A 25,299-nucleotide genomic window follows, 5' to 3' on the forward strand; every position below is an offset into this window, starting at 1 on the left:
GCGATCGGTACATTCCTTGCAGAGTATCGCTAAAGAATAGGTTTTTTGCAATAACAATAGTTATTAACAATGAGAAGTTACATAAATTTTTGCAAATGGGCTCATCGTGGAAAGATCTACGAGATGTGAAAAGTTTCATCGCTACTACTATGTAAACACAGCAGCGGTGGGGATTAGCAGTTCTGCTGAACTGTTCTGCGCTACGATTTACACAAACGAAATAAGCAATATTTTATACGTTTCCCGATGCAACAGCGTAATAAAACTGAGACTATGTCCTTCGCAAGGTTATAAGGAACACATAAAAAAAAATCGGATCAAAATCGAAGCAGTAGATTTGGAGATTACCCCGAACAAAGAAAATGCTTACAGCTTTATACTATATTAGTATAGAGTATAGAAGTATAGATTATTTGTTGTTTTTTTTTTTCATTTGGTAGTAAAAGAAATTGGTTTTTGGAATTACTCGTTCTCGAAAGTCCAACATATAATTGTCCGCGTGAAAAAAAATCTGAGTGTAAATCGAGTCCTATATATTTAAATGTCTGCCCCTGCGCTTTATTTACTGTTATAGCAAAAGAAACTTTAATAGGGATTTGCAAACGTTTAAAGTGGAATGGTAAGTCGCTGGGGATCATAGGTATGCACGGTACATAAAGGGCGATCTCGCTTGGGTTGGTCCTGTTAAGATAGTAGCTTTAATGATATTTTTGAAATTTTTTTGTACATACAAACAAACGCTGTCTCTTTATAAAGACGAAAATAAACGATTTACCAGTTGAAACGGACTTGTATATATCATGCAAACTTTGCTAATTCTCTTTTGGGCAGGCACGAATGCGCGGCTACCTAGCAGTTGGGAGCAGTAGATAAGAAGTAGCGGGCATAGGCTCAGGGCGCTCAACATATTTTTACGTATTTTTACGCGGATGTAATATAATTTTTATTAAAATAATATAACCTATGTCATTCCAGAGAAGGCAAGAAAGCTACTGTTAAAATTTGGTATCAATCGGTTAAGTAGTTTTTGAAATTTTTCTGTACATACAAACAAACACTGTCTCTTTATATAATAGTATATATCATGATATGATGTACAGTTAGGTCTCGATTAATGCGAGTAATAAATCCCAGAAATTGTTCGCATTATTTGAATTCGTACTATTCGAATACTTGAAATATAGGAATTGGTTCTTAGTTAAAGAAAATATACGATCAAAAATACGTATATTATTAAATTATAATAGCATAAACATGTTTATTATTTTTTAAAGTATTTTAACAGTGTTGATTGCACTTTCTTCTGCTTTTTCATATCTCCGTATATGTGATGATAAACCCGCAGTATTTTATCCAAGTCTCTGTTAACTTGCATGCTTCGATCCATGTCTGGATCGAGAAAAGCCTCGTATTAACTGAATTTTTGTTCGCATTAAATGCGACCTGGTATCATTTTAAAATTCGCACTAAATCGAATATCGCACTATGTGAACTAGCATTAATCGAGACTTACCTGTATATGTACTAGTTTTTGGTCGACGCGATATGTGTATAGAAATAGTAGAGACAGGCGACTGCATGCTAACCCATACACCGTCAGAGTAGGAGGTAGAATACACGTAGGCATACGTAGAATTCAATGTAGTAGTAATAATAGTTTTTCACGAATACCTTGGAAACTAAAGCTTTCAGTTGATTATGCATAATAAAAAAATTCTTCAGCATCATGCCCCCGACAACATATTAAAGGGTTATTGAAATCAACCTATGTTGAGATTAGAAACTTTCTGTTTTTTGCAATAATAATTGTTGGCAATGAAAAAATGTAAAATGTTTTTTTTACAGGTCCAATGGGGAGTTATACTCTACACGATGCAAAATGTTTCGTTCCGATTGGTCCATTCGTCTAGGAGTAATCGGTGAGCATACGCCAAACGTACATGAAATAGTACATTTTTTTGCAATACAAACCGTTCGGAATGAAAAAATGCAAAATGTTTTTTAACGGCGCCAATCGGAAGACATACTCTACAAGATGCAAAAGGTTTCGTTCCGATTGGTCCATCCATCTCGGAGTAATCGACGAACAAAGCCAGAAAAAAAAAAATATATACTAATCGAATTGAGTATCCCCCTCCTTTTCGAAGTCGGATAAAAAAGCAATGTGACGATGTAATTTTTTCCATCACAACAATGATTGTTGTGAACTACTGATTGTGAAAATTTGTCAACATTTGAGAGGAACTTTTATTCCAATTGTAACATAAGTATTTCTATATAAAATGGTGACACACCTAGAACTGTAGAGTACTCTGCCATCTTGATAGAGTCTGACAAATTTGTTTGGGCTGGTTATCGTGTGTAAGTAGCTCTGTTTGCCGTTATAAAAGTACGTATCCGGTTTCCAGATTTTCGCAAGCATAGATATGCTGAGTGCCAAAGTTTCTTTGCCGCCTTGAAATGCCAAACGTCGATCCACCCATGATTGCCGAAAGTAGCAATCCATCGAGTAAGTCTGCGCAGGAAGTTATCTCTAATTAGATAAATTTACATATTATAAATATGTAATTGCATATTATTAGTGAAGAGAACTTATGCAGCAACAGTTAATTTGTTCTACTTGCTATTTCATTGATTGACACAGTGTTATACAAAATCGTTCTGCAAAACGATAAAACCTAATTTTAAAAAAAAGAGGGTACTTTCTTTTATATCTATTTGTCCAAATCACACCACTTAAGATATTTTATGCCATATTTCTGATTCGGCATTCATTTTTTTTTAAGTTAATACTGAATATTGTAATTTGATGTTTAAGACACCTATTACTACGTAGCTAATTTTTTGCCGGAGACAAAATAATTTATTGTTGAATTATGGGTGTGGTTGGTGGGCACAGAAGTGGAACTCCGAGTTTTATCTTAGCGAAAATGAACTTTATCGTTAACAAAAAGAGAATTACATTCTGCTCGGCGCGGGACGTTCTTTGTCGAGAGAGATTCATACGCCCGCCAACCGAGGGCGAGAAGGCCCCGCAGATGTAAAGTATTGACTGTGATCGATACCCGCGCAAATACAAATCCTGTAAATCGCATTGAACATTTATTATAAGCGTTTTGTTAGCCGTACCATCTCTAAAAGTACTAAATTTACAAATGAAATTGTTAGTAAAAATATAAAAGAGTAAATGAATTGTATTTATTAATGCATAGTTATTGTTGCTATTAATGTATAACACATGTATAAAACTATATTTTAACGCTTATGATTACTCAACCGATTGGGGGGGATCTCCCCACTTTGAACGATTAGACACTGCACACGCGGTTAAGCTGTTATAACAATAACTGATAGGGAAGAAAAATAAATAATAAATAATTTGTTGCTTAATACAGAGAAACTACGAGGTACGAACCATGTCGACTTCAGAAATCGGACCCATACTGCGTACCATGATATCGACCTCAACCGTAGCCGGTGGACCACCAAAGTCTGGTCTAACGCTGTTATCATAACCACGAAGCAGATTGTCCAGTAGTTCGCTTATGTTACTGTGATTGTTGCTTTGCGTTCTTTGCCTCGTGGACGTTTTCGCACCAGCAGCCGCTCTGTAACACATTTATAAAATCTTCAATAAAGAAACTACAATGCTTTCCTTTCATAAAAATTTATATAGTACACATTTATGTAGGATATCAAGTAACTATTGCTACCATTGTAGAAGATAATTCTGTTTTTTTCTTGTGTGGGAAAGTAAGCCAAAATGTAAAATAAAATTTTTCTCTTTCAAGAAACTTATCTATAGTAGTTATTCTCATTAATGTTTGGACACCATTTAAAACGGTGTCCAAAATGTTAAAAATTCTTCCTTTTTTAGGCGAGACAAGTTTAAACACGTAAATAACAGAACATTCGAAGAACAGAAGTGAGATGCAAAACATTTTTCATTATAACAAAAAATATAAATAATTCAAAGTGTAAATGTCTTATCTTTCATATTACTGTAATTATTTTAAATGTGGGTAACAATTCGTTTTTCTAGTTCAATAGATACGATAATGCTACATAACATGTAAATATCCTGAATTACGTCGTGTTTGGTCTCATTTTAATCAGGAAAATTCCACAAATTTGCTGGTAAAAGTTATATAAAAAACAATTTGAGGGTAGAGGGCCGGGGGAGAAACGGCGTTGCATCTCGGGATCTTCTGCCAGACTCGTTAGCGGAGCTGACGACAGACGATCCCTGCTCCAGACGCCTATAACATCGCTTTTCGAAACTTGTATCCGAATCGCATGCTGGGCGACCGCCAGCGAGAACAATGCTGATCCCGCAGCCACCTGGCGGTCGCCGGCCCGAGTTAAGGGCGTCCGGGGAGATTAGCATCTTTTCCCTCCACTAAACGCCTACAAGAATAAAAAAGTTATCATCCCATTGGTATTTAGAACAATATAATAGGCTTTTGATTTTTGCCGATTGTCACGATCACCGTATTTTTTTTCGTTTTCATTCGCTATCCCTTCCCTAACCTAACCTAACAATGTTCTTTCGCGAATATCTCGCAAACTAGTCGAGTCCGATATATAGCTTAGAGGGAACATACAAAAACCTAACACGTGAAAAAAGTTAAGCTACTTCATTAATAAAATTAACAAGATTCTTACCTTTAGTAAAGTACGTATAGTAAAACAGAGAAGCTCGAGCAAGTTGTCTATTCGTGCTCCTAAGTGCTAGATTTTGGGTATCGTTGTCTGTATTACTGTCAGATTTATCGATCGGTAATCACGGGCGGGGGGGATGTAACGCTAAAGTAACCTGTACTTGCTGAACGTGCCTGCAGGAAATTCTCACTAACTGACCGAGGTTCATTGTCAGGACTGGCGCTGGTATATGTATATTTGGGCGTATGTTTCCTCTCTGTTGTGTGCGAATGAGAAATTGATGTCGAACCACCCAGCCATAAGTATAGCGGTACCGATTGATGTAACCCCAGCTTACTGTTCGAAACTAATTCCAAAAATTGGTGGGTCGATTCAGGCACGATTCAGGTCAGCTAAGGACACTTTATTGTATACGTTAAACAGGATGTCTCAGAACCGCCGTAGGATCCAAGGAGGGGTGGTTGCTGAGGTAATTCCGAACAACTTTTTCCTTTGTCAAAATGTTGATTAAAGCTTCATTTTTAAGTTATTAACGAAAAACGCTGTCCGATTAGAGCACGTGTAGAGGACAGGCTGAGCGGTGAGAGTGTTGACTACTGATTACATTCGAACTGTGGTCATAAACAATGGCAGTGCGTCGGCACAATTTGCGGTTTGGTTTTCGAGATATAAGCAACTGAAAATTGAAATATCAAGTTTCGAAGCACGCGTTTCGTTTTCGAACAGCCGACAGATGAGCAGATCCTGAGTCAGTGTCCGGGCAAAAGACAAGGATGCACATCTGCCTAGTCCTAAAGTCAACAACCTCATTTTATTGTATACATCTTAAATTTCACGCCACCCGCGTCGATTGTAATCGAAAAATAAACTTAAAATTATTCATAACTTCCATGTACATACAGTGAGTTGCATTGAACTTGTCGCAGTGAAGTTAGCCACGCATTCACTCACCGACGCGGCATGAATGCGTTAGTGAATTTGTAGCCAACTTCACTGCGACAAGTTCAATGCTACTCAATGTACATACATCCACGCTACTTATTGCATATTTCGTATATTTTTTTAGATGTTGTTATCTTTGTACATATATTTTATAAGTTATGACATATCCACTAGATATCAGTATTCATGACAGTTTGCAAACTTCCAATTCCCTTCCCTCTGGGTTTTCTTTCTGTTTGTAGTAGCGTGTTCGATGCTGGTTCATTTATGTTTCGCGACATGAGTATCGTGTGTACACGTGGTGTCAGTGTACACAACCGACCATCTGGAAATTGGGACGAGGGAATTTTGGTGGGCAAAGAAAATTGCGGCTGAATCGTTTTTAAACCGAAATAAAACGGCACTTTAATACCTCTCTGTTCTTTTAGGTCACGATGAAAACATTGCTTGATCGGACACATTGTTGCTGCTGCCTACTCTATTTCCCTAGTTTTCCTATATATGTACCTTGGTTCCTTTTGTTTGCTGACACTGTGCTTGCCTTTCGATCTTCCGATTTGTTCTTAAGGCACCGTTGAACAAATTGGGGAAGAACGATCTTGTGTTTAGATACATCATATGCTTATGCTGGGATATTATTGAAATTACTGAAAATTTAATCTATTCGATCTGTTAAGGAGAAAAATAATTTTTAACAAAAAATACAACCGACTTCAAAATGCGCTAAAAAGTATGAAATAAATTCTATTTCATTTATACCAATATTCCACAGCTATCAATAAAATCTATTTACTCGAGACACGAGCGTTGAACAATTAAAACAAAAAATTATTATAGCAACAATTAAAATTGCACAAAGACACATTAGAAAACGTTCGATGCAATTTAATAAGGAGAGCACAGTTATGTTTGCAACAACGTGGACATCATTACCAACAGTTCATAAATTAGACGAATTCTGGAAACCTGTCCATCGATCAAGAATGGAGGTGATCTACAATGAAATCCGTCGAGCTGAAGCTGGTCCAAGTATTTACACGTGTACTCGACAAATTTTCAAACTTATTTTTTTCGAAAATAAAGCGTCATATGAAAACATTTTCGATTCAATTTTTCACGTAGAATCACCCCCTACTTACTTGTACCACCAGTTACGGGACACCCTGTATATAAGATAAGATAAGATTTATCACATTTACCAAATTTAGTAGTGATTATATATAATAATCGGCAATTATACAGGATGGCCCACATAACTCTTAACACCTCAATATCTCGAAAACTATGACATCGATTTTAAAGTTCTTGGTCTTAAATTGCATGGATCTGAAGGGCCTTTCTAACTACATAAATATGAAGTAGCCCCCCCTTCTTCTTTAATGGGGGGCGGGGGTACCTTCATAATTTTAAATGGAACCCCCTATAAAACGTTACATATTTAGATTCTACAGGAAAAAACAAGTCAATTTTGTCTGAAACATTTCTTTGTCAGATATTTCCATGGTGAGATTATAACAGTTTGAAGTTTCGACTTGTAGATACTTACTTGTAGGTACAGTTCTTGAGTTTGACTCAGTTATCCATGAAAACGTTCTCAATACGATGATTTAAATAACATTTTTCGCATGATGCGGTGCCACGCGAAGTTGGCACCTCATATTTTCAAAATGCTATTTTTTCAGGTATTTCGCCGGAACTATTTCTGAAACCTATCAGGAACTATAGAACTATTGCGGGTGCAAATAGATCTGTTGCTCAAAGTTTTGTTTTTTGAAGATGAGGTGCTAATTTCACAGACGCAATTCAATAACGCTATTTTCGAGCGCTTCAAGTAAGTATCTACAAGTCGAAACTTCAAACTGTTATAATCTCATCATGGAAATATCTGACAAAAAAATGTTTCAGACAAAATTTACTTGTTTTTTCCTGTAAAATCTAAATATGTAACGTTTTATAAGGGGTTCCATTTAAAATCATAAAGGTACCCCCGCCCCCCATTAAAGAAGAAAGGGGGGCCACTTCATGTTTATATAGTTAGATTTAAGACCAAAAACTTTAAAATCGATGTCATAATTTTCGAGATATTGAGCTGTTAAGAATTATATGGGCCACCCTGTATATAATCACCAGATTAATCACATTTACCGTAACAAGAGCATTTCAATACATTGACCACCACCCTCTAACGTAAGTATTCTGTATAATGACCGGACATTTTATAGACTGACCGAAACTTGTTACGGAGATTTTGCACAATGGCTTTTCAAACGGGCATTCTACACAATGCCCGGTCATTTTACAGCATGCCCACGTTAAATATGTACATTGCCCGTAACAAAAGGTTTCATCGCGATCGGTTTATTCCTTGCAGAGTAACTCCAAGAAATAGGTTTTTTGCTATAACAATAGTTATTAACAATAATAAATTCCATACGTTTTTGGAAGCGAGCTCATCGCGGAAATACCTCATATTAGATGTAAAAGCTTTCATCGCGATCAGTACATTCCTTGCAGAGTAACACTAGCGAATAGGTTACTTGCTATAACAATAGTTATTAACAATAACAAAATCGACAAATTTTTGCAATTGAGATCATCGCGAAAATATCTCCGATTAGATGCGAAAGGTTTCATCGCGAAAATGAACCCTGAAGAATAGGTTTTTTGCAATAACAATAGTTATTAACAATCAGAAGTTACATACATTTTTGCAAATGGGATAATCGTGGAAAGATCTACGAGATGTGAAAAGTTTCATCGCGATCGGTGTATTCCTTACAGAGTAGCGCTAAAGAATAGGATTTTTCAATAACAATAGTGATTATATATGCATACTGATTTTCGGTTGACGCGATATGTGTATTGAAACAGTAGAGAATCGGCGACTGCATGCTGACCCATACACCGCCAGAGACACGTAGGCATATGTAGAATTCAATGGAGTAGTAACAATAGTTTTTTACAAATATCTGGGAAACTAAAGCTTTTCGTTAATTATGCATCATGAAAAAGTTGTTCAGAATCATGCCCCCGACAACATATTAAAGGAGCATTGAAATCATCCTATGTTGAGATTAGAAACTTCCTGTATTTTGCAATAACAATGAAAAAATGAAAAAATTTTTTTTTTATCGGGACCAATCGGAAGACATACTCTACAAGATGCAAACGGTTTCGTTCCGATTGGTCCATCCATTTCGGAGTAATCGGTGAACACACACAGAAAAAAAGAATAAAATAAAAAAAAAATAAAAAAAGATATGTACTGATCGAATTGAGTAACTTCCTCCTTTTTCGAAGTCGGTTAAAAACAAGGCACACACATATGACTGGAACGTCATTTAAATTTTTCTCTTTCTCTTTTATTATTATTCATTGTTTAAATTTATGGGAACGCACAATGATGTACATATGTATATAATAGCATGTTTTTTGATAACAAAACCTATCTTTCTACATTTTGAAACCAACAGCACAAAATAAATCATTAAATCGTACACATAAGCTTCTATACTTTTGAAGACAATTTTGGCAAAACTTTTGTAAATTTTTGTAAGATTATACTACAGGATTCCGATCATGGGTATGAAATATTAAGTACAGATACCTGGTATTTTTAAAGATATAAATAATTAAATAATAATTATACTTTCAAAATGTAGTATAATACACATATGTAGTGCTATGCTTCCATTTTTAACCGACTTTGAAAAAGGAGGAGATTACTCAATTTGATTAGTATATACATGTGTATATTGTATTTTTATTATTTTTTTTTTTTAAATTTCCTTATTTAGAATTAGATGTACATATCCCTAAAAATACTTGGATTCTGCGGGTGTATTTTCTCGATTTTTCCTCTACTTTGGACATTCATATTATTAGATATCAACACAATCTCAGGTCTTGTGTTAAAGAACTTGAATTTTGATCTCGGGAGCCGTGGCCCATCAGTTTATTAGTTCTAATAGTACCATAGTACTTTTTTATGCAGAATGTTTCAAGGAATTGATACGAGTAAAAGAGATATGCAATTCTATTTAAATAAAAATTGTATCTGCAAATTTTTGGTGCATCGTTGCATTCACGAAGAAAATGAAGTCATAGAAAAATAGACAAGAACAATGAGGTTGATATTTATTTAAAAAAAAAAAAACTGTTTTGAAGTTGTCTTCATTTATAATATTATGATTTGAGATTATAAAAAAAAATATAAAATGAAAATAAAATTTCAATCGGTAAAATTAGAAATTAGGAAAGGGTCTATTTTATAAAACAGTGAACACGGTCCTGATCCCCTACCACCATTCGAGTGGTTTCAGCATCAACGACAAAAGACAATCATACTGCAAGATGTCAGAATATGAGGTGCGTATAATCGGCCAGTAGAATATTATATCATTAATATTGCGTTATTTATATATAAATTACTTTCTTTACAGATAGAAGTGAACATAAAAGAAGAAGAAAAGATAGAAGAAGAAAAGAAAGAAGAAGAAAAGAGAGAAGAAAACAAAGAAAACAAAGATGAGGAGAAAAAGAAAGAGGAGAAAAAGGAGAAGCCGTCGTATTCGCAAGTAAGTAAAAACGTTGATTTTTCTATGTAATAAATGTGGCAGAATTAGATTTTCGTGAAACGGAAATCCTTTCTACAATAGTAACAAATGAATTACCACGATTATTTTTTGTTCTTTAATAATGTCACATAATCAAATATATATGCAGGTACAATTATATTAAAATTCATTATTATATTTCAGATGAAAAAACTTATTAAAAAGATATTGTACGGCGGATACCGTGGCGGCCGTGGAGGAAGAGGCAGACGAAGAGGCGGCAGAAGAGGTGGCGGTCGCGGTCGCGGGCGACCCTACGTGATCCATATTTATTAAATGGAAATTTAAGATGGATAAATGAAAAATATAATAAATAAATAAAAATTAAAAATTATTATATGTCTCTTTATTTTTTATTCCTTTCTTGAAATTATTAATGTCCTGTAGTTTTCATTCTGATAAGTTTTATGGTCGCGTTCGTTATGTGTATTATTTCGTTTTTACTACTTGTCTTTCGTTCGCGTTTTCCTTTTCTATGTCCAGCAGGAATCAAAATCTCGTTAGTAAATGATAGATAAATATGAATACAAACAGCACATTTATATTGCCTTCTAATGTCTTTTTGCATGTAGAATATGCGAAATATTGCGAAATGTGCAAGTTTTATAATTCATTTCTCTGGCATACCTCTGAAATTTCATTGATAACAAAATATGATTATAAATACGAATAAAAAAGTTTTGTGGTTGTACATATTAGTGTATGTATTGTTTTATTCTCGGACCTCTTTCTCTTTCGAAGGCACTATTCTTTTCTATTTCTCGAGCTGATTCATTGTGCTGATGGTTAGAATTGTAACAGATGTGGCAACAACGTGACAGAAGTATTAATACGTTGCGGCAACTATGCCTTACTTGTAGCTATATTCGCGTAGCTGTTTATGGTGTCAAATTAGAATTTACATTTATCGACTGATTTATGTTTTTATCGACCCTGATGATAACGTGGTCAAATATACCATCAATGCCTCTGACGGAGAATCAGTGAACTATTCTTACCTCTATTTTACGTCTAATGCGTGCAAATCGTAGATTCCATTTTACGTCTTCCAGAAGTGATAAATTATGAAAAATCGAATTTCAGTGATATTGTGCTAGTTCAAGGAAGGTTGGTCTGCTCTGTTATCAGTGAAAAAACGATTAAATCGTCTAATATTCGCTAAAATGTAGCTGAACGCAGCATTCGGTAGCCATGTTGTTTGCTTACAACAGCGTCTGTCTCAATCGTACAGTTTCGAAAATTCGATTTTTCTCAACGTATGGTGTTTATTAGCGTTAAAGCGGACCAGACCGACCTGTAGCGAAGTCTACTCGTGTGTGCTGTACCCGCGAAAATTTCATTTATGCAATTATCGAGACGAAAAATGGAATCTACGAAATCGAGTGTCTCTCTCACACATGGCGTATACGTGCATGCTTTCCGTTGATTGTGTGAGTGCACGAATACAGGTCATGACACAAGGAGTCTGTGCCCTTAAGAATGTCTGATCTAAACCCTTACATACTGGGTGGTTTAAGCTGATTTGATTCCGTCTATCGTAGCGAAGACCTGTATGACGATGTCTGAACAGCAGAGAGAACTGTGTAGGTGTGTACGTATGAAAAGAACGACTCTCGAGTAACTGTTGGCATCGCTTTTGGTTTGCGTTGCGATAAAATCACCCTGTAGTATACTTCTTAGAATACAACAGACTCTCGTTATATTGTTGTGTCATAATTATAGAATGAGAAATCGGCATTGTCGATGACAGGTGCAGAGAATACCGATCGTTAGCGAGTTTGGAATTTAGGAAAAACGACAGTTGGAGACGTAATAAAGAAGACTTTACGTCATACAACCGAATAGAATTCGGTTGCACCTTACATTTGGACACTAGTATATCTCTTATAGATTATGGAGCTTCTTCGTGTGCTAATTATTTACTTGTAAACAGAAAATGATGTTTTTCGTATTTAAACAAATTTTATAACATGACTATTAGATTATCCCATAAACGTGCCACTTTTCACGTTTTAGATATGCAAGTTTTTGAATTTTGTGATTTTACTATATACTATAATGTTTATTAAAGAATTTACTTTCATATACACGTTGTTCTTCTCTCTCGCCATCCATGAACTTGAACTTTCAGTATTAGTAAAATCAATACGATTCACGATCAATATACCACCGGCACCTACACGAAGAAAAAATAACGATGGTGTGCAAAATCACCAACAGTGATTTATCACTGTGATCGCAAAATCATGATCATAACCGTGATTCAATTTTATTTACGACCGCGATCGTGATTTTTTTTTATTTTGAGTAATTGCTCACTTTGATTGTAATTCTTGATCTTGATTGAATTCAATATAGCTTACATAAAAATAGCTCTGTGTTTTGAGCTTTTGCTCACGACGGGACCCTTTGACAATTGAATGGGTCAAACCGACCGAAGCACCCCGTTCTAAGTATTTAAGGATGGAGTGGTGGAACAAGCGTCTACCACGAGTCAAAAGACGGTTGCTTGTGAGTGAACTGATATTCCCGAGAATTCCTAAAGACGAAGGCCGCCGAATGAACCGTAGTGGTTCGCGAGGAATTCTAAACAAGACTGACCAGCGTTGACAAGACTATCAACGAAGAGAACCTCGAGGGGTGCGTCGGCCGTGGAGGAGTTGATCATGAAGAGCCAATCGGCATTCCTCAAAAGATGAGACAGGCACCGATTGGCAATACAGTTAGCGAGACGACACCCCGTTTTGAAGAGTACAAATACTTCATATCTGCGAAGAATTTGAAGAAAACGAAGAGGACAACCTATCCTATGATGTGAGATTGTTTTATAATAGTGTTGTGACTCGACATAATTTTAGGACCCCCTAGTTATGAAAAATTGTTTTAATTATGGATTAAATATGTATAAATATAAAATATTGGTAATTATTTAGATTACGGACGGTAACTCCGATTTCGATGATTTTTGAATATGTTGTAGAAACCAACATTTTGAACAACTTTTTCCTATACATATAGGCGTTAGTTTTCGAAATATTTTCGAAAAACTGTCGAAACTAATGCATTGAATTCTGCCTGTTCGTGTGCGTCCGTGTAAGTACTTCTTACGCGTCAGTGTGCGATCGCCGCTTTTCTATTGTTTTTGCAGGCAGCAGCACGGTGACCGAGGCCAATATACATATATATTCATATACATATAACAGGTGGGCTTAAGAATTAAATTTAACTAATTTTCATGATTTTGAATCTCAGTATGTGTGTCTGGTCACCGTTAGGCGACAAGAATATCACTTTACTCTAACCTAACTTAATTCACTGATTAGGTAGAGTAGATTGGGTTAGGTTCCCAGCTGCCATCATAGCTACGAACATTGAAATCATGAATGCAGAAGTACACAAGGTATATATTGGTCATCGGTCGCCGTGCTGTTGCCTGCAGAAACAGTAGAAAAGCGGCAATCCCATACTAATGCGTACGTTGTCACGGACGCAAATGGATGGCCAGAATTCAATGTGTTAGTTTCGACAGTTTTTCGAAAATATCTCGAAAACTAAGGCCGAGCGGCGGTTATATGTATAAGAAAAAGTTGTTCAAAATGTTGATTTCTACAACATATTCAAAAATCATCGAAATCGGAGTTACCGTCCGTAATCTAAATAATTACCAAAATATTTTCTATTACTGAAGTACATAATAAAAAAGGAATTTTTTGACGTCAAAAAATACCCACTCCCTTTAAGTATTCGTTCGCTCTTACACAAAGGCATTTTTCTTTCCTGTTAATTTTCAAAATTGGGTCCATCATCTTGAATTTTTCAATTTTGGCATCAGATTTGGAATAACTAGCCCCAAAAGCCCTATATAAGTACCTAAGTACATATAAAGTTTTAGTTTCATCATTTCAACGACAGCTTGAATTTTGGCCATTATTTTTGCTCTGTGTAATTTGGTCTAATTATGTTCACATCTTGTATAACCTACTTGTGTTTAGCATTATGTTAGAGGTTTTTCTTATTTTTTTATCAAGTTTTTATCTAAAAAAATAGTTCATACTTACAGAAAAGATGTATAGGAGGTGATCAAATTGACAAGAGTCAGTAAGACTCGCTGCTTCATGATGTCTTGAGACTAATCCTCGCTCACAGTACTGTCCTAATCCATTCATCAATTCTTTTAAAACATCCAGTGTATAGATACCCTTCACTATTACAACTGAAATTTTAAAAAAAGCAGTGAATATTATAAAGAACTTCTACTAAAATTAAAGACATTAACAATTTTTCTGTTAAGATTTTATAAAGTGTATTTTGACATAGATCTTCTTCCATTAAAAACATACTGCATCTGTATAAATTCTTCGTATAAGAAACGCAATTATTATATTAAAAGAATGTGCTTCTATATTATGGCAACTATTCACGTGTAAAAGGAAGGAGGAGGTATTTTTCAATCAAGCGAGTTTCAACAATTGCGACAGCATTATTCGAAATACAATTTTAATATAAAGCTTCACTGTGTGTGTCGTCGATCGCGATTCACATTGATGATTGAAAATAAAATTCGAAATTATTCAGGCTTAATTGCACGGCAAACGTGATGTGTGCAGAGAGTAAAAAAAGAAGAAAAGAAAAAAACTCACGCTGGCACTCCGCTAACGAGTCGATGAATAGTATACTGATGATAGGAGAATTGACCGAGATAGAGGATAGAGAAATGAATCCCGGAATCGTATCAATCTTCCGTTACATTTTTCATTTTTATAAATTAATTCTAGTTGTTTTCATTATTCTTTACACAGATTTTTAAATTATAACGGAACTCTAAATATTGAATAAAGAGATTTTACCAAGCATTCTTTATCCCGATTTCGGCTGAAGTAACCAACAATGTCCTTGAAATGAAAAACTTCACAATGAGCAAAATTTCTACATAAGCAATCAATTACAGTGTCTAATCATTTGTCGTGAATGAATCTCTAACAATATTCAGTAAAAGAAATTCCGCTCATTCATCGTCAGAGTTTTGAAAATAACTATGGTCAACGTTGGTCTTGCGTCATTAGAGGACTAATTGTAAGTACTGTAAGCGCATGATTTGCCGATGACGGCCGCAAGGTGTCATATCGAGAATTGTTCCCGCGAGCGTTGACACAGCGGCAATAAGACGTGTTACGTGGTAAGAGAGAGTCAGCGAAGGACTGCTTGATTCCGAAAATCCAGAGCATTTGACCGAACAAGGGGCTGTTCGGTATTGTCGAAATATAGATCATATATCTGGCTTGCGTGGGAGTGCGCGAACGCGAGGGGTTGCCCCATTCCTCTTTTTATATTGTTGCGCCGGGGAGTGGAGCTCGCACATTCCATAGTCAAATAAATAAACACGAAGCAGACTAGACTGTCTATATTTCAGTTACACAGGAGTTTTAAGCAATAGGTCCGTACAGGTCGGTTTCCCGATACATAGTGATATTCAAAAGACGCGCGGTTGTCTAAGGGACCTCAAGCATCCGGTGACGTGTTTCCGCTCGAAACAAGGAATAGCTTCTCATCATGATTCGTCGACAGCTTCGGGCAGGGCAGTCGATGGCTCTTTCGATACATCAAGAAGCGGTCGATGCGTCGAAACAGCGGAAACTTCTCACCGTCGCAACAATATTATACGCGACGCCTCTTTTGTTAATTAAAATACGTTATTGAAAAATGAAAACTTCTTTCCTTGATAGGCGCTTACAGTACGCATGCCTCAACGTTTTTTTTACGTGCTCCTCTGTCTAAATACTGATTTAGGATAACATGATGTTAGAGTTTGGCCGTGATCTGTTCGAAATGTGCGTGTCGAAAGTCGCTTTTCCACTTATCAGTTGTTTATATTTCGAAAACGAAGCCGTAAGTTGCAAAATGCGAAACGATTTATTTTAGTGTAAACATTTTGAAAAATATTTCAAGTAAAGATTACTTTAATAAGAGCTGCGTGAATATATAAAAACGTACTGCATATTTCATTACAAAAATTAGGTTCTTTGTTCAAATTTAATTTTCTTTGTTCACATAATCTAAAAGGCTCCTACGTACGATAAAGTTTAAACAAAAAACATTTTAATCATTTTTTAGTAGGTACGTAGATATTCACTGATAACAAGTTTGGGGAAACAGTTTGGTGAATAAGTGGTTTCATTAAAAATAAGAAAAAAGAAATTAATTTGGCTTCTTTGATGCATGTAGTAATGAAAGAAAAACAATATTTGTTCGGTGGGCATTTCGGAGAACGAGTGATTTGTCGTACCGAGTTAACTGATTGTTTATCCAATAATATTTGTATACACGCGATTCGCTCCTCATGTATCTACAGTGGGTCGAAAAAGTATCCAGATACTATTTAAAACAAAATATTCTTAAGCGAAAGGCTAATTTTCATTTTCGTTAGTTTTAATTGTTTGTACTTTCTAAGTGCGTTGATCGATTTCGATGAAATTTTCAGCATGCATACTTATAACTTACTTAAATCTACAAAACGTATATTTTAAATTTTCAAAAAAGGTTACAAAAGGTACCTTTACTATTTTTTTCTTTCTCGATTCCAACACAGTTATATTTTAAAGCAACAAAAATTATCATTTAGTAAATTAATTTTTATAGCTTGTCAAAAAACTTCGTCATTAGTCCAATTTAAAAAAGGTATTCTGTTATAAATGGTGCCTGAATGGTATTTCGATCCACTCTGTGCTATCTACAGGGTGTTCGACAACAGGTGGAAGATTTTTTAAGAGGTGATTCTAGGGATCAAAATAAGATGAAAATCAAAAATGTCGGAATAGCGTTTGCGGCTTTGTTTTCCGGTAATTAACGTTTAAAAACTCGAGTAGAAAGCGCCTAAAACCTGCCATCTGCCCAGCACCGACGACTGAACGTCAGATTAGCAGGGGTGGGTGCAGTCATAACCAAGAATCATTGAATAGTAAAATTCTGTTTCTCGGTACTGCAGCATTCGGCTTTCTCTTCTTGGTTATGACTGTACCTACCCCTGCTAACCTGACGTTCAATCGTCGGTGCTGGGCAGGTTGCAAGTTCCAGGCGCTTTTTACTCGAATTTTTAAACGTTAATTACTGGAAAGCAATTTCGTCATTTTTAATTTTCGTCTTATTTTGATCCCTAGAATTACCCCTTAAAGAATCTCCCATCGGTTGTCGAACACCCTGTATACTATATACCTGAACAACGACATGGATATTAAAAAGCGAAGTTTGTGAAATGAAGAGGATTTAAGAACTGCATCAAAGTCATGACAAGAAAAATAAGGACTGGATACAATGCTCAAAGGGCCAAGAATGGGCTCACGAAGCTTTTGCCGACATATCTGAGTGTTCTGATGATTATGTCGGTAATCGTTGTAAGTTGTTTTAAAATTATCATGCTATAATTTAAAGATGTTTGCTGTGTCTGATATTACGTGCTACTCCACATTTCATTAAAATCAGTAACCTAAATAAAATTTTTAACAAAAAATACAACCGACTTTGAGATGCACTAAAAAGTGTAAAATAATTTATATTTCGTTTATACAATTATGTGACAATTATTAATAAAATTTTTTACTGCATTAACGAAATGCGCTAAAAAGTATAAAATAATTTTTATTTCATTTATACCATCACTCCACCTATTACTCCAACTATTAATAAAACCTATTTAATCGTTAAATAGTATACTAAATACATTTCAACCTTTTCGGAGGCGGCGCAAAATTAAAAGCTTTTCTTCTACTAGAAAGATCCTAGTTCAGGCTTCGGCAATCTATGACAAATGACTCATTTGATAACTTCAAGTAAACAATATTCAAACGGGAATCAACATACTCAATTAACTACATGTACATATGTACATCAGAAGTGCTGCCAATTTCTGATATAGGTAATCGTTACAATTACAAATGTTTTTGCGACTTATTAATTACCTAGTTTCTCCATACCGCAATCAAATCGTTATTGGTAACATCATTTATTCGGATATTTTTAATTTTGCGCCTTCTCCAACAAGGTTGAAATGTATTTAGTATACCTTTTAACGATTAAATAGGTTTTATTAATAACTGTAGAGTATTGGTATAAATGAAATAGAAATTATTTTATACTTTTTAATGCATTTTGTTAATGTAGCAAGAGGTTTCATTAATAATTGTCACATAATTGTGTAAACGAAATATAAATTGTTTTACACTTTATAGCGCATCTCAAAGTCGGTTGTATTTTTTGTTAAAAATCATTTTATTTCATATTTTTTAGTAAAACGAGCAGTATTTGTAGGATTCCGTAAGGTGTTTTTGCGTTTTTATTGATTAGCTAATAACCATAAACCAAAAAAAATATATTGATCGAATGTAGATGGTTTATAAATAACAAATTTCATAAATTTTTGCAAGTGGGATTATCGCGGATATATCTCCTACTAAATGTGAACGGTTTCATTACGATCGGTACATTCCTTGCAGAGTAAATGCCGAAAAATATAAATTAAGCATTATGTTCTTTACAATAAAAGTCGTTAGCAATTAAAAAATGCAAAATGTTTTTTTCATAGAACCAATCGGGAGACATACTCTACAAAATGTAAAAGGTTTTGTTCATTAAAAAAAAAACCCTGATCAAATTGAGTAACCTCCTCCTTCTTTGAAGTCGGTTAATTAATGTTAATTTAAATTAAGTATTATAATAATGTTACTTGTTTTGATACTATATGTTGATATCTATTAGTATTAACTGGTAATTAATGTAAAAAAAAGTAAAAATAAATCTATATTTGTTTTATTTATTTAAGAAAAACTTTAAGTGTTCGGCACTAGAGGAACTCCCTCTACAAGGCATAAATAGACATCCTGTATAAATGTTTTGTTTAAATAATTCTAAAAGTATGACTCTCAGGCTTTTCTCCAGTTTCTCCTGATTTGACATTAATGTACAATTTTTCATAAGAATAAAAAGCCTCATTAACGACCGAAATGTTTTACCTATTGTGAATTTACAATTCAAATTTCCGTTCGTCATAATAATTATGTATTGAATCATTTTCATTATCTCCCCAAAAATTTCTTTATAATCATCAGTACGTACTCATTGTAAATTACATCAGCATAATGCAATCGAACAGTCTCTGCTCCCTACCAAGTCATAAAATTGTCCTTTAATAACGTCTGCTCAACGATTATTCCACATTACACTCGAGTAAGTGCATTCAGAAACGCTAACGCTTCGATTACGTAGCCAATCGACGATAATTAATACCATTTTGTAACCGCAATTATATGGACAGCTAGGGCGCAGCTAATTGACGGCTACAGAAAGCAATTGAATTAACGAATTAATTCGTTTGGTACAGTAGCCGTCTTTTTGTGAAGACGAGGAAAAAGGAAGAAACAGTCCTTATCCTTTGAAAGCTAAACGGGACACAAAACAACGTTTTCTAACGTCCTCGTTGATGTTGGGAAACGAACAGACACCACAATTCTAGCAAACAAACCGACCATCAAATACCTGCTTCGTCGTGCAAACGTTTACACGAAACCAAAGCAACGAGAAAGGTGTTTTCGAGGATACGTTTAACTTGCAATTTCACCGACCACGCGGTGTTGATTGATAATCAGCTTGCTTTTCATTCAGGTGTTGGCTTTTCATTAATCGCAATCGTTTTACAGTATCTTTGGAATTGAAGTAAACATTTCGAGAAGAGTCTTCGAAATATTTTCACAAGAAAGATTAGAGAAATGAGATAAGTTTCCGAATGGCCCCATCAAAATTGAGAACTCAGGTATATAACCTAAATTGACTACCAGAAACCGATTAAAATTGATTTCAGAGCTGGATGTCTTACCGTTTTTGAGATATCGTGGTAAGAAATTTTTGTACAATTTTGGGACTACGCATGCGCTATTCGATACTGAGCATGTGCTATTCAATACTGCGCATGCGCTATTCGATACTAAACATATACTATTCGATACTGCGCATACATAGAACCTAACTTAATCTTACCACGATATCTCAAAAACGGTAAGACATCCAGCTCTGACACCAACTTTAATTGGTTTCTTGTAGTCAATTTAGGTTATATACAGAACCTGAGTTCTCAATCTTGGTGGGGCCATTCGGAAACACAGCCGAGAAATGTTACTGTTTTATATTTCAGTTTTAGTAAAAGTATATTAGCAAGTACAGTAATACACTCCGCAAAACAATTAAGGGATCACCTCTACGAACCCGAAAAATAGGACGAGATTCAGATGGTTATAACTTTGAGAAAAATGGTCGAATCGATATCGCGGAAAGATCATTTGGTGCTGTGAAATCTTTATTTTCAAATCCTCTTTTAAGATTTTAGCTACGTTGACATTTATAAATGTTATAGTGATATAAGTAGCACTTCGAAAATTTTTTAAAATTTTGTTCAACTTTGTAACGTTGCATGGCACTAACAAAATTTTTTTAGCAAGTTGCATTTATACCATTCGAAAGCGATTACCTTTCTACGTAAAATCAGTATTTGTTGGTAGTTGTACGATTTTTTTTGGCTGAGTTATTTATTTTTGAAGTGAAGGTCGTCCTTTTGACTTTAACCGCTCCTAGAAAGCGATCAAATCATCGTAGATCATTCGGTAAAGGAGTAGTAGAAAGAGCAGATTTTTCTTTTTAAGATGCGTCTCTTGCTTTTTCATTTTGTTGAATATTTTGATGTACCAGGTCTTTTTAGCGAGATGTTTCAAAACCGCACAATTACCATTTTATCTTTAATCCTTTAACTGCTGAGCACTGTAACGATAAGCTTGAACGTTCTGTGTGTACAAAATAAGAATCAAGTCAATAACACTTATCACTTTTCTTTTTATTCCATTTCATTTCTCAGTTTATTCTTTCATTTGTTTTTCTTTTTCAGTGTTTTGTCGTATCATTATAATGTTATAACATATGACGTGTAATTAATAATATGCGTTGATAACTTTTATTTCATTATGATTAGGATATACAAGAAACGCATATCTGCGTCCATAGTCTGCACCGATAACTTTCATCGGACGCATATGTGCGTCCATAGCAGTCAAAGGGTTAACTCGCTGTATCTCGCAAATGTTTTTCGAGTACACATTCACGACGAGACTAACGGTTGCGTTCAGAACCCAGTCAACAAGGGTCGTAAATCCTCGTTACGATTTCTATCGACGCCGCGAATCGCGTACTACCCTACGACCGATTAAGGAGATAGGGTTGGTAAGGTTGTAATTAATTATAGACTGCTTGTGATGTTTAGATGTGTTTGATGCTTGCACAAGGATTTAATGATATTATGAGTTACTCTGACTCGAGTGTTAACAGTTGTTCGTATATGTGAGTTAACGAATGCTTATGAAGTAAACTGATCGGAGTCTCAACGGAGGCTTTAGAATACGAACGAAGTGATCTGGTCAGAGGATCGACAAGAAGTGTCCTGCGTTTCATGTTTTGTCTCTAGTTTTTATTTTCCCTCTCCCGGGTCTCAAGAACGGTCAGTTAGGAGCTGCAGCGAACCAGCCGAACCTAACAGCCGCGATGCACATGGGAACCATTTGGTTTTGAAGGATCGGTTGTACCCCAGGCAATAAATGAATGAATGGTTTCATGGTCAAGGTGACCGTTGGTGCCTGGGACCGACTTTTGGACTGCGCAGACACATGCATCACACAGGGTCCGTCTAAGACCCGGAAGAGAAGAAGTTTTGGGCCTTTGTTTAGGCAGTGGGAATGAATGTTCTGAGTTTATGGTTTGGAACCTTCTAAGCCCTGGGTGGTAATTTCATTAATACGTGATGAACTACCACTCCGGCCAGCTTAGGGTAGTTTTTAAGAACCATGTTAAATGTGACCGATCGTGTTTTCCGAATTGGTGCAATATACTTGTGAAAGCTGCCATGCCGCGTAACACAAAAGATAGTCGTAGTATCATGGTCTTCAGATCATTTTAAAGCAGAGAATTTACCGATTCGATTGAGCCCCGAGCGAATGCACTGTGATAATCGTTTACCCATGGCCACTACGTTCAAAGTTGCATTTATATAAAACTAGCTATGTTACCCGGCGCTGCCCGGGTGGTATTTTGTCTGTCAGTGTATGAGAAAAAAATTTACAGATTTCACGATGAACGTAAGAATCAAGGGATTGAAAATCATTTTACGAATAAAAATTTTATTTTTTTATTTATTAACATGGAAACGGAAAAATAATGTTAAATTTGTTAAACAATGTAACTTAAGTTACCTAAGAAATAAATATTTAAACGAGTATTGATACTTTTTAATCATGTTATCATACATGAATATATTAATATACTATCTATAGTATATATCTATATTATACTATTAATATAGTATATTAATATTTATATTATTAATATATTAGTATATTATATATATATTATATATATATAATATATTAGTATATTAATTAATATAATATATTAATATTTTGCTCGTACTGACCGATCATATCGCGCCAAGCGAATGTTCAGTTTGGTTGGCAACGGTTGGCAACATTCAACAAGTGTGACTGTGACTGTGACTGTGACATTTTGCCAAACACTACGTGTACTGACCGATCTGTAAGTGATTTTCAATCATAAAAAATGAATGCTGAATGCGGGAAGCAGCACCGACAGCGTCGCCATCCATCCCCACCCCTGAGGTACGACGGTATTCCCACTATGTACTATGTCAACATTGCAGCGGTGGGGATTAGCAGTCCTGCTGAACTGTTCTGCGCTACAATTTACACAAACGAAATAAACAATATTTTATACATTTCCCGATGCAACAGCGTAATAAAACTGAGCTTATGTCCTTCGCAAGGTTATAAGGAACACATCTAAAAAAATCGGATCAAAATCGAAGCAGTAGATTTGAAGATTACCCTGTAAGTACATACAAATGCAACTTGCTAAAAAAATTTTGTTAGTGCCATGCAACGTTACAAAGTTGAACAAAATTTTAAAAAATTTTCGAAATGCTACCCAGATAGCACCGTACATCCCAGGGACGTCCGTTTCATGTCCAGATTATGTCCGAACGTCCAACGTTCATTTTGAACATCCTTGGGATGTCCACAAGACGTATATTTCGTATGTCCTAGGAACGTCCGTCTTGAAGGTCCTACGGACATAGATGAGACGTATGTCCAAAATAGGGTAGAATGACCCGTACGTCACCCGCGCGGCGAGAACGACCGAAGTTTGGGGCCTGCTGTTTTATGACAAGGCCTAAACAGAAAACAGATCCCGGGCGCTGACAAACGATTGGCGGAATTCCCAACTTGAGAATATGACGAGCCACCATCGACACTTTTTCGTGAAACGCTGTTGCGACAAGACGTATAGCGAGTCTCCATACACTTTGAGTGTGAATTTCAAGCGTTGACGATCGTCATATTACGAGTGAATATTAGTATTCCTTACTGGTGTTTATAGTGTGTTGACGAGTTTTTCTGCCATCTCAGGTAAGTGTCACTTTTTTCTTAATTAACTTAATTCCTTAATTTTTCTTAATTTTTCTTAATAATAGGTAATAATGCCTTCTTTGAGACGACAACACATATGTTATTCGTATACGATGCATACCGATTTCTTATTCTTCTTTATGAAATGGTTGTGCGTACAATTCTATGTATATATATATATATATGAAAAACGTATAGTCGGTATCCATCATATATTATTTTTTATATTTATTTGTATCGAATTGAATATATTATTCAACTGAATTTCTGTTATTTAGACGCAGCACAAACATCAAAAGTGTGCAAAGATAAGAAAGAAACGGAGGTGTCCATACCGTCTTGGCTAAGGAGAGCTGCGGAACGCAACAAGATCATTGTAAAAGATTTTTAGTAGAAATAATAAAATAAATAATAGATATGTAATAAAAATAAAGATTATAAAAAAAAGTACAGAAAACGTTTTATAATTTTAAATGCTCGAAAAACATTCCTTATATGGCTTTCAAAACGTTAGCATAGCGTTCTGCAAAGTTTTGTAAACGTTCACACAACGTACAAAGAATGTTACTTTCGGACGTTCCGAATACGTTCCTTGTACGCCTTTCAAGACGTTAGTATAACGTTCTGCAAAGTTTTGTAAACGTTCAGACAACGTACAGAGAATGTTACTTTAGGACGTTCAGAAAACATCCTGAGAATGTGCGCACAGGACATCCCCTGGACGTTCTACTTTTTAACAGGCACCTTCCTAGGATCTTTAAAGGACATAACCAGGATATATAGGGGACATATGGATGTTAACGGGACATTCTCCGTATGTACGAAACGTCCAGCATGGACGTTCGATGGACATACATGAAATGTTTCTGTGCTATCTGGGTACTTATATCACTATAACTTTTATAAAATTCAACATAGCTAAAATCTTAAAAGAGGATTTGAAAATAGAGATTTCACAGCTTCAAATAATCTTTCCGCGATATCGATTCGACCATTTTTCTCAAATTTATAACCATCCGAATCTCGTCCTATTTTTCGGGTTCGTAGAGGTGATCCCTTAATTGTTTTGCGGAGTGTATAAAATATACAAATTTTAACAAATTTTTGCTCACTAATAGATCCGTTTATTGTAAACTTCGCTTTACAAAGTTTAACTTCCAGATTTTCTCGACAAAATATAGGGATATATTCTGTAGATAAAAGCAGTGAAAACGAGTTATACTAAACAGTCTGTAAAGGAATGTTACATTCATTTTTATACATCTCTCAAGCATGATAAATGCTCGCAATAAGCGGACTGTTAGTTTTAATTCACGGAGACTGTCCGCAAAAGTACACACATAGAGACTCTCAGAGTTTGAAGATGCACTACTTCGAAGACATCGTATTTCAGCTGAAAAAGTGAAAATCACGTTGACACACTTCACTCTCAAGCATCCACGTTTTCTGCGTTTTGCTCCAAATTTACGTCACATTTGGTTTTTATACTTTCCTGGCACGTTTTGTACCAACTTCAAATAATAAATTCGTCTGCTTCAGTCACAGTTAACATCTATTTTCTCGAAATTTCATTA

The 25,299-nt window shown here is 35.3% G+C and overlaps 1 protein-coding gene and 2 long non-coding RNA genes across 6 annotated transcripts in view; 2 read left to right on the top strand and 1 right to left on the bottom strand.

The window, feature by feature from the left end:
• Window positions 1-25,299, bottom strand: part of Grd (GABA-gated ion channel) — a 140,991-nt gene that overhangs the window by 44,475 nt on the left and 71,217 nt on the right. For 3 of the 4 annotated variants that reach the window (XM_034328006.2, XM_034328005.2, XM_034328004.2), the window contains exons 2-4: window positions 14,279-14,433; window positions 3,416-3,608; window positions 2,295-2,515 (exon numbers count right to left, since the gene is read on the bottom strand). In XM_034328006.2, the coding sequence (XP_034183897.1) occupies window positions 2,295-2,515; window positions 3,416-3,608; window positions 14,279-14,337 (473 nt within the window). In that variant the 5' untranslated portion in view covers window positions 14,338-14,433. Of the gene's footprint in view, window positions 1-2,294; window positions 2,516-3,415; window positions 3,609-14,278; window positions 14,434-22,716; window positions 22,816-25,299 lie in introns of those variants that run through there. The other variant, XM_034328002.2, reaches the window with a different exon arrangement.
• On the top strand, window positions 1,278-3,608 carry LOC143305424 (uncharacterized). The gene is made up of 3 exons (XR_013062347.1): window positions 1,278-1,919; window positions 2,409-2,509; window positions 3,396-3,608. It is a non-coding gene; the product is annotated as an uncharacterized LOC143305424 (long non-coding RNA).
• On the top strand, window positions 9,837-10,530 carry LOC117606039 (uncharacterized). The gene is made up of 3 exons (XR_004581862.2): window positions 9,837-9,972; window positions 10,047-10,181; window positions 10,365-10,530. It is a non-coding gene; the product is annotated as an uncharacterized LOC117606039 (long non-coding RNA).

The sequence above is a fragment of the Osmia lignaria genome, chromosome 2 (genome assembly GCF_051020975.1).
Source record: "Osmia lignaria lignaria isolate PbOS001 chromosome 2, iyOsmLign1, whole genome shotgun sequence".
In the NCBI taxonomy this organism is placed as follows: Eukaryota; Metazoa; Arthropoda; class Insecta; order Hymenoptera; family Megachilidae; genus Osmia; species Osmia lignaria.